Source organism: Melozone crissalis, unplaced genomic scaffold (assembly GCF_028551555.1).
Source record: "Melozone crissalis strain CALT ecotype California unplaced genomic scaffold, PUWL_Pcris_2 ptg000027l_1, whole genome shotgun sequence".
NCBI classification, from domain to species: domain Eukaryota; kingdom Metazoa; phylum Chordata; class Aves; order Passeriformes; family Passerellidae; genus Melozone; species Melozone crissalis.
Genome location: NW_026535805.1, coordinates 58,940,180 through 58,954,227, shown reverse-complemented (window position 1 = coordinate 58,954,227; position 14,048 = coordinate 58,940,180). Strand labels below are relative to the sequence as shown.

Genomic DNA, 14,048 nt, shown 5'->3' with positions numbered 1-14,048 from the left:
ATCACAACAAACACACACACCAACGCAACCATCGGAAAAAAACCTTTCAAAAATCCAGAAGAAAGATTTTTGTGCTTACCTTAATGTACCTACAATTTTTTTGATAGCACATTGGACAATATCCCGAGGAGAAAGGCCTAGATCTCCAACAGCCACTTGCAGCAACTGCTGCACCATGTCCAGGGGCTGACCATCTATACACATGGCTACTGCCTGCTCACGGATTTTTTCTTTCTCTGACCTTGATAGATCATATAAATAGCCGTATTTCTGTAGTGCATCCTGTGAACAGACAGTTTTTGGAACACTAATCAGTGTACTGCTTATTTACAGGGCTGCATCAGTCTTCCTTTCTGCTAGGAATTAACATATACTGAGGAAAAAAAAAGATTGATGGAATTGAATTTTCAAAATCCAGGTCAACAAAAGCAAAGGCAGAAAACATTAATAAAATATGACAGAAGATTGATGTCTATCACTGCTAGTCATGGTAACACTCAAAGCAAGCACTTGATCAGTAATCATTACCTGTTTGCTGCTTTTCAAATAAGTGATAAAACTGTGAGTAAGTGTTTCCAGATGAGCAAGAGACTGTTGCAAATGATTCAGTGTTTCTTCATAATTAGCAGATGGGTTTTCAGCATCTTTCATGTCATTATCTGAAGTTTTTTTTCTTGATTTCTCAGAAAGATGTTTGACTGCCTTAATAGCCTTCTTAGTCACTTCTATCCTGGCTTCAACTGGCAGCTGAAAAAGATTGCTTAATTATTTATTCATTCATTACCTGTACACTACTATTTGTATTACAGCAATGCCAAGAGGTCAGGTGGCTCCACAACACAGCATAAAACTAAATGAAGTATTTAATAGTCAACAACTTTGTTTCTTGTAATTTATTAAAATGATCAGTATTCCTTTACTTTCTCCTGCTGTCCTTCTTTTAACCGACTCATGTTCATTTTAAACCATACGAACTCCTTTTCCTAATTATATTATTTTTGTAGACTGCCACCTTATAATCTTTCATTTCCAGTTCTTCACTGAGAGATGTGTGAGAATTGCTTTACAAGACTGACGGATAACTTACCTAAGATTAGTTTTGTCAGGTTTAGACCATTGTTTAAAATATAAGACCATAGCCATAAGCAAAAACCCCACAAGGACTGAGAATTTTTAAATCAATCTATTTAAAGCCCAAGGTATACAAAATAGTAACGATACAAAATACTTTTGAAGACCTGTACAACCAGCTGTATCTAGGCATTAAACTGAAACAAAGTCTGACTTTTCTGTCAGACACAGCTTGGGCTCTAAGTCCAAAACAAAGTCTAAAGCATGGTTTTAGACATTCATGTACAATTTTCTCATTTGTAACTTCAAGTACGTTTTAACAATGCTTGCAATATACTCTCCAATGGGTGGGAGTGTCCTCTGTCTGAACTCTAAACCCAAAGCATTGGGTACTTTTAACATCAGGTGTTTTATTTGCTGCAATACTGAGCAAAGACATAAACAATTTTAACTTTCAAGTTGAAATACACAAGGAATAGAATAAAAATGCTTAAATCTGTATGACACAGTGAATAGGAAATAAGATGAATTATCATAAAAGAAGGCAAATAAACTGCTACAGCATTATTCATACAAAGTCCAAGAGATGTTTACAGCATGAATTTAACTAGCTACTTCCAAAGCCATAAAAAGTTTGATAAGCCTTATTTAGTGGAAACCTTTACAGTTTACATACTGTAAAACTCCCTAGATAAAAAGTCACAAGTGAAAGACCTATAGATTACTCCTGGTTTTTTGTGCTATTACTGTGAACCACACTAATGGTCTCCTGGATATTTTAAGGATGAAAGCAAAATGAGTGGACATTATTGTTAGAGCTAAGAAAGTTTGCTAGTTTGAACACAATACAAAGGGAATTTTACCATACAGTTTCAAATGCAACAGAGTTCCATTCCCACTCAAATTAACTGAGTTTGTTACTGTGAACAAGGCCTCAGTATCAGGTTTTACTCTAAGCAAGGAAAAATTCATAGCCTCCACATCACATTAAAATCCAACAACCACAGCTGGATTTATATATCCATTTTATAAAGATGATAAAAGAAGAAAACAGCTACATATTTCAATTTTTTCTCTTCTAGTGTACATTCTAATGTTCAAAATGCAATTAAGAGTGATGCAAAAAGCAAACAATTTAAGTATTCCATCTAACTTATATCCTAGAGGAAAGTGTCAATATACTGCCAGTTTAGAAGTCATGTTGCCATAAGCACATGCAGAATAAAGCATTCAGATTTAAAAAAAAAAAAAAAACCAAGAAAGAAAATACAGCTTTTTCACAAGGCTGTTTTAATTTTGCATTCACATTTGCATAGTGCCAAAATGCAGCACTATGAACATATAATTTCTCTGGTTATTTTATTCCAAACCGTGACTAGCTCTCTTCCGTACTTCTAGTCAGCCTCAGAAATGAGATTTGGTATCAGAACCAGAGATAAAAACATAGCTTAGGGGTTAGTTCAAGCTTTATTTGCATGTGAAGTGAAGTTTTATATTTAAAAAGCTTTTACAGTTTAAGAAGATTTTAAAATCTATAGACTATAATGTGTAATAAAAAAATCCCAAAAATCTCTTTTCCAACCAAAGAACATCACATACTATTTCACCTCAACAGATTTTACTCCTCAGGGTAAAAACTCATCTCAAAAGCCTATTCTCCTCAGAGTACATAAGTACTTCTTAATAAAGCATAGTATGAGTATCATTTACTTGTGTGTGAAGATGTTGACCCTGCTAGTCTTGTTCCCAGTGATAAACATGCAAGTGTGAGCTTATGGCAACAGCTCCACTGCTTTTAATGGCACAGGAACCTGGGATCTCAGCAACACTGAAACACAGAATGGGTGGAAGGGGCCGGCAAAGGGCATCTGCTTAAACAGAGCCACCTAGAGCCAGTGGCCAAGGACCACAGTTCAGGTGGCTCCTGAGTATCTCCAATGTGGGAGGACTCAACAACCCCTCTGAGCAACTTGTGCCAGTGTTCACTCACTCTCCTAATGAAAACTGGATTTTTATTTTCAGATGGAACAGCTGGGTGCAGTTCCTGCTGCCAAATCACAAAATCACAGAATGGCCTGGGTTGGAAGGGACCTTAGAGATCACCTAGTTCCAGCCCCCTTGCCTTGGACAGGGACACCTTCCACTAGACCAGACTGTTCAAAGCCCCACCCAACCTGGCCTTCAACACTTCCAGGGATGGGGCATCTGCAGGTTCTTTGGGTAACCATTTTTCCCAATGTCTAATCTAAACCTGCTCTCCAGTTTGAAGCCATTCCCTCTTGTCCTGTCTCCATCTCACGCTCTTGTCTGTCTCCGTCTTTCCTGTGGGTTCCCTTCAGGTACTGGAAGGCCACAATTAGGTCACCCCAAAGCCTTCTCTTTTCCAGGCTGAACAATCCAAATTCTCTGTCTTTCCCCATAGGAGAGGTGCTCAATCCCTCTAATCTCACGCAGCTCTTTGTTTACTACCGCTGAGCGTGACATTAGATGGCACAGAACACACCTGTGGCCAGCCCAAGTCAGCTGTCCTGGCTGTGTCCCTTAACCACTTTTTGCCTACCTGCACACTACTCAGGGCTGAGGTGTTGAGATAAAAATTAAGCCTTGACACCGTACAAGCAGTGCTCAGCAAGTCAAAATCCCAGTGTGGTATCAACACTGTTTCAGACACAAATCCAAAGCACAGCCCCATTGAGGCTGCTATGATGTAAGTTAACTTCATTCCCACCAGACCCTGTAAAATTCATCTGGAAAAAGTTTAAATGGAAGTTTAAGGAACAAGTTAAAGAAAAGACATTAGTGAAGTTTCCTATTCCATTCTCAAAGCAGGTTTAATTAAAATAACTATATAAATGAAAGGCACTATAAAATAATTATATAAAAGAAAGTACCCTGCACTGATACTAGAAAAAGAAGTACTGTCAATATGCATGAACAACACAAGGTCAGGCAAGGCAAACAAACTGAACTGGAGCACTGGAGTGATAAAATGAAGCCAAGTAATTCAAAAAGTAACATCTGAATGCAGTCATGCCATGTAAGAACATTTCTTGTACACCTTCAGGCAATGTCATGCCCTGTCTTCCTCACTGTTTTATACAGCATTAAGTCAATCAGCCAGACAAATGACAGTGAACAATATTCTGGCTTTGGCCTTTTTTTTTTTCTTTTAACTGAGCTTTTTTAATACAGTTATTTTAAACAGCATTCAATGTCTCTGAAGTCAAGAAAATGATGCAGGTTAATGTTCAGTTGTAACAGGCTCTCATTCCACACCTCTTTGGTATGTGGTCAAAAGAGTACTACTGACTCAGAGAAAGTAAGTCAACCTTTCAACTGAAATCACTAAGTTGCAAGAAAAGTTCTTTTCAATCTTTTAAATCAGAATTTGGGAAAGAAGTTATAAAAGATGGAATGTTAAACAAAAAACATCATCAGCTGTAGTCTGATGGAAGTCTGCAACAGAGTACCCATGTAAAGAAAATTTCAGCTTCTCTTTCTCTACAGAAGACCAGACTGATTTTTATTCTGCTTTTCCCATCTAAAGCTGTGGCCTTTTCTTCTTCTAATCAACATATTGTGCCAAGTTCCATTTGTAGTGTGTGGTCAATAATGAAAACACAGTGATTTAAAAATATTGTTTTCAGTTGTGTTTTTGTTGTGCTAGGCTTTTTTTCCAGAGTATTGTTAATCAAAAACCCATCAGGGCAATGACCTATGAGCTCCACAACAGATGGTTCTTTGAAGACATAACCAACTCTCTAGCACAATGAACAAAATGCTGGCAATGAAAAAAATTTAAAAAAATCCTCAAACTATCCAAAATGCTTCACAAAGATCACAGAAACAGGAACAAATGGAAAATCATCATGGTAAGAAGTTGATGTGATCATTGCTATAATTAACAAACCATGACATCAATATTATTTAAAAGCAAACAGAGCTGCTGGGGAAAAAAGGTGACAGATTCAAAATGCATGCAAAAATATGAGCAGTCATTCCAATGAATATTTGGAATATCTCCTGTTTAGAAAGAAATCTGTTCCATACACACAAACAGCCTTTTCTTAACACTACAGAGACTGAATGATTTATTATTTAGTCAGAAAGACTTAAATAGTTATACAGAGTTAAAGCATATCTGAGTATAAGTGGCACAAGCAGGAACCTTTCCACTGCTTGCAGCAGTGAGCTTCTGTGGTCAAGGGACCAGCCCTTCAATGTGTGAAGAAGGCATTGACAAAGGCTTAAGGTCCTTGCCTGTTTCATTTACCACAAACAAAAAAATATTGCATCAATCTATACCTTCTTCAACAACATTAACTATGTTACTTTGGGTCTATGGTTTTCTGAAGTCCCACTATGATGCACCTCTGCTCACACAGTTCCCACCACACAATGTGACCATTTAATGAACCCTTAAGGCCTGGGAACTGAGTCTCATCTTTCAGGTGGTAACTCACTTCTACTGATTGCAAGAAATATGGGAGAAAAGAATCTCTGGCCTCTTAGAGCTAGAAGTACCTAAAACCGTGTCACATCCTGAACTACAGTCAGTATAACAGTGTTAGTTGCCTTTTCATAAATGCAAACTCTTCATCCATTTCTCCAAATTTAGACATTCTCTCAATCCCTTTGCCCAGTCAAGCACTGCTCATTCAGTCACTGCTGGCCCAATTCATGAGAAAGCTAAAACACAAGAGTTTGTGGAAAGGGACAGGTGAATAAAAGGGCTCCTGCCAAAGCTCATTGCATTCCTGTCTTTGTCAGGAAGAACAAGGAGTTGCAGAAGCCACCACTAAACCCCTGTGTTTTCATTCCCTTTTGCATATTTACACATTCTGCTCCCAGGTTTTCTGCCATATCCAAGTGACACACAAGCAGAAGCAGCTGCCTATTTCTTTGCTGGTTCACCACTGCTTCTCCTTACTTCTTCTGAAATACTGGAGCAGCAGAGATACTGTGATGTCTGTTTCCTAAGTTCCCACATGGTGACAACAGCAATGCCACCTCTGAAGTTGAGCTCATGTAGCCTACAGTGCTGTGTAATCAAGGTCCCATTACCTCAGCACTTCAGACATTTCTCAATTGCTTCTGACCAAAAGGGGTTTTCCACGGAGATACTGTTCCACAAGAATACCACTGGAGTGCATCTCATCATCTCCCTGGAACATTCTCTCTCTCTTCTTTCCCACCTTCCCCTTCTGACATTTTGAAGGAGTGAGAGAGAGCTGTGAGGGTATCCAGCATTTGTTTTCTGGGCTTTTTTGCCAGTTCACCTCTCAGCACTCCTAAAAAACCCACTTCACTATCTCACTGTAAGCTTCCTCTCAAATTTCCTCTATGAGTTGTCTCTGTCTCAGTGACAGTACAGATTATTTCATGATAATGACCAGTTTTTTTTGCATTTTGACTAAGTATCAGCACTTCCATGAAATACTTAAATATGCATCTGTTGTAGGAATAGAAAACTGATATAGCAAAGTATTTGGTCACAAAACTAGACTGGGAAGAAAGTGCTGAATTAGAGATTAAAAGAGTGAGCACATGACCATGGCATCCCCAAAACACATAAAATTTAACTAACAGGTGCAAGTCAAAAGGCTGCTTTTATGTATGCAGTGTTTTCCAGATGAAAGGTGGAGGAAAGAGACCTCAGAGATAAGTTTCCAGGGTCAACAACGATAGAATTTCTCATGGTACAATTCTACTTGAGAAGAGAACAGCATCCTGAGGCAAAACTAGCTGAAAGATGTCAATCCCAAACCCAGTGCATGGCACATTAGGTGATTTGACCAACTGTTTCAAGCATTTCTTGAGCGTCTTTCATGGCCAAAAAGCTAACAGGTCTCTACTACAAAATTCTGCCTGACCACAAATCACAATCTTCTTGCCTTTAGTGCTTCTTTCATGATATTCCTTCTCTTTACTCTCAAGAGGGTAGAGAAAATGTATTAGAATCCTGAACAGAAAAAAAGGAAAATAATCAAGGTGTTTCAAAACAGACACATAGTGGAGGATATCCTACTCTCTCCCTGTACCATTCATCTGGAATAAAAGAGGAATAACCTTGAAATACTCAGGAAACATTAACAGCAAGAGTTTCAAGTAGTCTGTTGCAATGACCACATGTAAAGACAGTACATCCTTCTCATTAGACAAGCCATGCCCTTGCTACCTCAGTTCAGGGTCAAGTCTGGCAATTAAGATCTCAGGAGGAGCTTGAATCATTGCTCATAAGAATGAAAAGTACCTTTATGAGATAAAAGGGATCAAAACACCTAAGCCAAGACAACAGTTCTGCTAAAAAGGCTTCAGAGACAGCTGATGAAACTAGAGAAAACATGCTGGTCTACTCTGACAGTCAGATCACAGCATAAACTCTGTGCTGACAAAGTTTCTTATTAACCCAGCTAGAATTTTTTTCACCAACTTCTGATATAGACACAGGTTAGATTGGTTCTAATAAACCTATACTAATATTGTGGGAATGTTAAAACAGTATTTAAAGACAGAACAAACTAAAATTCACCTCATTAGACATGGTGCATAAATACCTCAGAAAAACTGTCACAAACCAAAATAAAGAAGACAGACACAAAAAACTCCTGGACACTATTGCCTTTTCATTTCAGATAAAGTTAGTGAAGACATCTCTAGATCTTTTAATAAGGCAAAATCTAAGAAATCTCATTTCTCTTTTGTGCCTCATGGTAAAGACACGTAAGAAAGCATGGTTAAAACTTTATGCTAGAAATAGCCTTTCAAGTAGGTTTCACTGGGCAAAAATAAACTCCACATCTGGTAATATATGTTACACACATGAAAGTGCATTCCTTCAAAACCAGGCTTTCACCCAGATGAGATTACAACAGTTTATAATTTACATTATTACAATGGTTAGAAACCACAGACATTGGGCCAGACTACTTTCTCTTTGGAACATCTTATTCTGAATGTAAAAGCCTGGTACTAAGCACAAGCCTGTGGCACAATAGATTTTAGGATGAGCACAAGTAAATAAATACAACCACACCAGTGTTTGGTGGAGTGAGAATGCAACAGGGCACGGGCAATCCAGGAGGCACCTGGAATGCAGTGATGACAATGTCCTTCTCCAAGTGATACAGGAACCACCTAGGAGAAGTGCTATGCTGGAACTTGTTTTCACCAACAAGGAAGAACTGGAGGAAAATGTGACAATCATGATCAGCCTGGGCTGCAGTAGCCATGAAGACCCTTAGTGCAATGAGGAGGGTGTACAGGAAGTTCACTGCTCTACACTTCAGGGATTTGCCTGGTAGAGTACCATGGGATAAAGCAAAAAGGGACCCAAAAAGGTTGGCTGATATTGAAGGCCAGCTTCCTTCAAGTGCAGGAACAATGTATACCAAAGAAGAAGTAGTCAGGCAAAAATACTAGAAGGCCTGCAGAGATGCACAAGGAGCTCTTGGAAAAACTTAAAACACTAAAAAGAAAGCCTACAGAGGGGGGAAACAAGGACAGATACCCTGTGAGGCATACAGAGGAACTATCCCAGCAGCTAGGGATCAGGTTAGGAAATCTAAAACACTGCTCAAACTAAATCTTGCTAGGAACACCAAGGGCTACAAGAAAAGCTTCCGTAGGTATACTGGTGAGAGAAGAAAGCCTAGGGAAAACATGGGTCCTCTATGGAAGGAAATAAGAAGTGGGGTTACCAGAGACATGGAGAAAACAGAGTCACTCAATAACAGTTTTGCATCAGCCTTCACCGGCAAGTGCTCCAGCCATGCTACCCAAGTTGCAGAAAGCAAATGAAGGGACTGGCAGAGTGAAGAATAAGCCCCTGCAGAAAAAGCTCATGCTCAAGACCATCTAAGGAACCTGAAGGTGCACAAGTCCTGAGTCCTTAAGAGATGCTTCTGTGGGTTGAGAGGGAATTGGTGCACGAATTTGCTAAGCCACTGTCCACCCATTTGAGAAGTTGTGGCAGTCTGGAGAAATTCCCACTGACTCTAGAAGGGAAAATAATAGTCCTCATTTTTAAAAAAGGATGACCTATGGAACTTCAGGCTGATTAGTTTCATCCTGGTGACTGGCAAGATCATGTCACAGATCCTCCTGGAAACTATGGTAAGGTGCAGAAAATCAGGAGGTGGCTGGTGACAGCCAACACAGCTTCACTAAGGGCATATCATGCCTGGCAAATCTGGTGGTCTTTTCTGACAGGGTTACAGAACTGGTGGATGAAGAAAGAGGAGCTGTAACTGGTGTCATTTACCTGAACTGGTGCAAAGCATTTGACACTGTTCAGCATGATGCACAAACTGGAGAGATAGATGTGACAGATGGAACACCTGGTGGATAAAGGACTGGCTGGGTTGGCTGCACACAAGGAGTTGCATTAAGGACTCAATGTCCAAATGGAGAGCACTGACAAGTGTCACTCCTCAGGGGCTGGTACTGGGACTGGCACTGTTTAACATCTATGTCAAACACAGGGACAGTGGGACTGTCTGAGCCCAGAAGAGGCCACAAAGATGTGCAGAGGGATGCAACAACTCTCCTATGAGGACAGGCTGAGAAGCTGGGCTGCTCAGTAAGGAGAGGAGAAGACTCTGGGAAGACATTAGAGCAGCCCTCAACACCTAAAGGAGGCTGCAGGAGAGCTTTCCAAAGGGCCTGTAGTGATGGGACAAGGGGGATGGCTTTAATGAAGGAGGCCAGGTTTATATTATATTAGATAGATGGAAGAAGTGTAGAAATCCTCCATGGCAGGGAGGTTAGAACTTGATGGTCTTTAAGGTCTCTTCCAACCCAAACTACTCAATGACACAATATCTTACTCTCAGTTGAATGAGCACATGAGGTCTTTGAGGTTCCATCAAAACTCTCACATCCACAGATCTAACTTCCCTAAGTGAATAAAAATCCCTTCTTTTCATACTGGCTGTCATAAAAAGAAAAGGTAGGCAGGGAAAGGTTTACAAATTTATCTATAAATACTGCAAAATGAAAACTGTAACATCTCCTGGGACTTTCTTCTTGATACTATATTGAACTCATATATTATATGCTTCACCTGAGGACTAAAATTCTTTAAAAATATGTCCTTACCTTTGTGACAGCTTTGGAAGAAAAAGTAATTTCATCAATGAAAGTAGCAATATCATCTGGATCGAGTCTATCAAAGTATTTGGAACACATATCATACGCATGTAGCCACTCCTCCATGGTTTCTGGTATTTTTTTAATGAGATGGTGATCACCATTCCAAAAAAGTTTTTGCAACCACACAGTATAAACAGAACTTGGTGACAGCATGCTGCCATCTTTTTTAGGAATTTTGGGAGCCAGTTTGGAAATAGATAAGATATTTTGACTTGTAAGGATGGGCTCCAATGTTTCCAGAGGGTTTTCATTTTCATCTGTTAGTTTTTTGTAATTAAGACCTAGTGACAGAAGGAGAAAGAGGTAAAAGTTATTCATAATTAAATCTACTCACACTCCAAAATGACATGTGAAATAATGAATACACTAGCATCTGCAGAACTAAAAAGACTCTAGCCCATCTCCTTTTACAAACATAAATGCTGACAGACTTAGATTTTATGATGACTTGATGCATGTGAAATTTCTCAATCCATGGAACATATTTTAACATTATATATCACTCCAGCAAGGGGCAATAGGTTCCAACTGAAAGAGGGAAGATTTAGATTAGATACATGGAAGAAATCCTTCACTCTGAGGGTGGTGAGTCACTGGAACAGGCTGCCCAGAGAAGCTGGGGATGCTCCATCCCTGGAAGTGTCCAAGGCCAGGCTGGGTGGGGCACTGAGCAATCTGGTTTAGGGGAAGGTGTCCCTGCCCATGGCAGGGGATATGGAATTGGTTGATCTCTAAGGTCCCTTCCAACCCCAATTGTTCGGTGATTCTATGACACAATCTGAAAAAAGCAGATTCTCAAAGAAGCAAGAGCATAAATATAGTATATAGAATCATGCTAGAACTTAAATGTAAATCCCACAAAACCTCATGCAAGTCAAAGCATGAGTCTTCATTAATTTAAAATATGTATTCTGATCATGTAACAACTGGTACTTACCGCTTAGGAAAAATTGTAAGGCACTAACTACAAGTAAACTAAATAAGGTCAGCTAGAGATAGGACATGTAGATCCATTTACATCAATATTTATATAATCAAGAGTCATGCTACTACTCTGCTTCTCAGAGGAAGAACATCCTTGCAATTAATTTACCAACAACAGTAGTATTTCTAGAAATGATACCATTTTGTTTTCTTCTGTACATAATTTCTAAAGTAACTGACTTCTATTGCCATGTTCTTATTCATACACTTTGGGCCTGCAACCTCTGTAAACACTTAGCTGTTGTTCCTTCACTCCTATCTCTAAACTATGCTGAACACTGAGAATTTTGATTAGGCATGTAGTACAAAGATTTAATTTTTTACCACACAAACTGACGAATTTATGACTGACATATTTTCCCAGGATGTTTTTTTTTAATAAATTGCTTAAATAAATTAATGCAACAATAATTTCATGGCAGAATTTTCTTTGGCAAGCATCACAGAACTTGACTGTTGAATAACATGAATAAGAACTGAGGGCTATCCCTCGTCTCCAAAAAAACTGACTTTTATTTTCCTGCAATACATGAATTCACAGGCACCATCTCTTCAAACTTTGCAGCACAGTTAGTGTCCAAATCAAATCAGGTTCCAATACTGATCGATTAATTCATCCTCACAGGAGGTAATGCCATACAGTGCGTATTTTTCAATCTGAAACTGGATTTGGAGTTGTACAACTAAAATTCAAGAAAGTATCCAACTAACAAGCAAATTGAAAGTAGTATTTCAAGCTCCAGAATGCTTAGCAGCAGAGTATTTTACAGTAATTGTCTGAAAATGTAGGGCTACAAACAATGCTGTAATTCTGGGAAAGGAAAAGGTAGTATCAAGGGTAAAACATAACAAAAAATTATCCTCTTTCAGACAAACAAACACAAAATGCATGAAGTCCCTAATATATTCTGTAATTCAGACTCTCGAAAGGTAAACTTTCTTAAGCCCATTGAGAATATTCATGTTAAACTTGCAGTGTTAAAAATTATACTCTAGGAACTTGACATTTTTCATTTAAAATTTCACTATGAAATATCACCAATAATTTTAATTTGCATCACTAACAGAAACCTGTTCTTAACTTGTTTTTTCTTGCTGTAATCAAATAAATTTCCAGTAAAACAAAGAAAAAGAACTTGCAACTATATTAACTGTATTCATCTCCTTTGCTCACAGAAAAGAAACAATTACCAGGAAAACAAACTAGCTGAGCATAATCATCCCAATACTTACATCATAAAGTAATAAATACAGTGATGAAGAAAACAAACAGGTATTCTCTTACCTGGTGCAACCGCTTTGAATTTTTTCAGGAGTCGTATGTGAGTTTCAGGTTTAAGAGCGGGGTTCACCACTTCTGAGCAGCCGCAGTTTTCCAGGAGTGTAAAATAGTAAAGCAACCGCTGGTGATCTTGGCCTTCAATACTTGGGTAAACATATTTAGCCATGTGCTCATGAAAGGTCTCAGGACTGCTTTTCAAAGTCTCAAACAGACCAAGACTTTGCGCTCTTTCTTCTATTTGCAGTGTCGATAACCTGTGTTTAGAAATAACTTTCGCTTAAAGGCCTGGATGTGCCATGAAAGACTCTTACAGCTGCACACCTGGGAGAGAGGACAATCCTTTCTTCTTTTTAGGGTCTCACTCACAAACACTTAGATAACTGTACACTCTATAAACAACAGCTAAGCAACTCCTGTATTTCCTGATCCTGTTACCTTGGACATGCAGATTAAGGGTTATGAATACTCAAGTGAAATTCAAAGCAGGATTTCACATCTGGGAGTACAGCTATATGTAAAAAGAAAAAACACATCCAGGACATGTGTGAAGGAAGACCTTCTTAAACAAACTAACCAGTTACTTGTGGCTGAATGATGTTCAAAGATCCTACTGCCCAGTTAGAAGCTTTCCCAATCCATTACGTTCTGTTTTCTGTAGCTGATGAGTACCTGTGCACATCTTGAGAGATATTATCACTGAAAACTGGCTCTTGCCCAGCAATTAATCTGTTTGGCACTATTATTCATGCTTAGGACATTTTACCAAGACTTTGACAGTTTAACAAGTTGCTTCTCAAATTGTCATCCATGAAAGCTTATGAAAATATCAGTAAGCTTTGGGTTGACCTCAGTCAGTCTCACTGCTTCAGAAAATTCTTTCCTGAATATTTTGAAAAGAATACATTAGCTTTTTCACAGTATGAATTCAGACACCTCCAAGTGACTACATAATCACTCTTTTTTCCCTCAGCTGGGAGAAAAATGGGTGCATAAGGGTGCATATCATCTTAAGTTTATCTTTCGTAACTCAAAGTATTATCTAAATCTGAGGAAAATCTACTTTAAAACTGATTAAATTAGAATTTCATAATTTCCCTCCCCAAATACATATGCTGTTAGTAAAATGTCTCTGTTTCATTCTTAAAAGATGAATTTGTTATAGCAAACACCACAAATACAACCTTCTCAGTTTAAAAATTAACTGATTTCTCAGGGAGAATAAGATATTTTTTAGTTATTTTTACATCTGTGATCTATCCCAAGAGGGTTAACATTGCAAGCATTCTTTTAATTCTACAGAGTCTTCTTATTTGTTATTTTTTCTACAATATTAATGAAAACAAGTATGATATTAATAGAAATAAAGCACCATCCACTTTTCATATTGGGGAAAGCAGACACTTCAACCTGATGTACTTCAAGATTGTGATATGACTATTTTTTTGTGTTCATACCCAAAGTTCAAACTAAAAGCTACTGGAGCACTAAATTACATGAACAGAATTGGCAGATGTTTGCAGTGTTTTTAGGGCAGGGCTGACTGCAGATAAGAACAGTT

General features: G+C 38.5%; 1 protein-coding gene across 1 annotated transcript in view; it reads right to left on the bottom strand.

Annotated features, from left to right (window-relative positions):
• The window catches only part of NBAS (NBAS subunit of NRZ tethering complex), a 160,890-nt gene that overhangs the window by 44,829 nt on the left and 102,013 nt on the right, over positions 1-14,048 (bottom strand). The window contains exons 43-46 of the mRNA XM_054279753.1: positions 12,494-12,744; positions 10,171-10,505; positions 529-747; positions 80-282 (exon numbers count right to left, since the gene is read on the bottom strand). Coding sequence (XP_054135728.1) covers positions 80-282; positions 529-747; positions 10,171-10,505; positions 12,494-12,744 — 1,008 coding nt within the window. The remainder of the gene's footprint in view (positions 1-79; positions 283-528; positions 748-10,170; positions 10,506-12,493; positions 12,745-14,048) is intronic.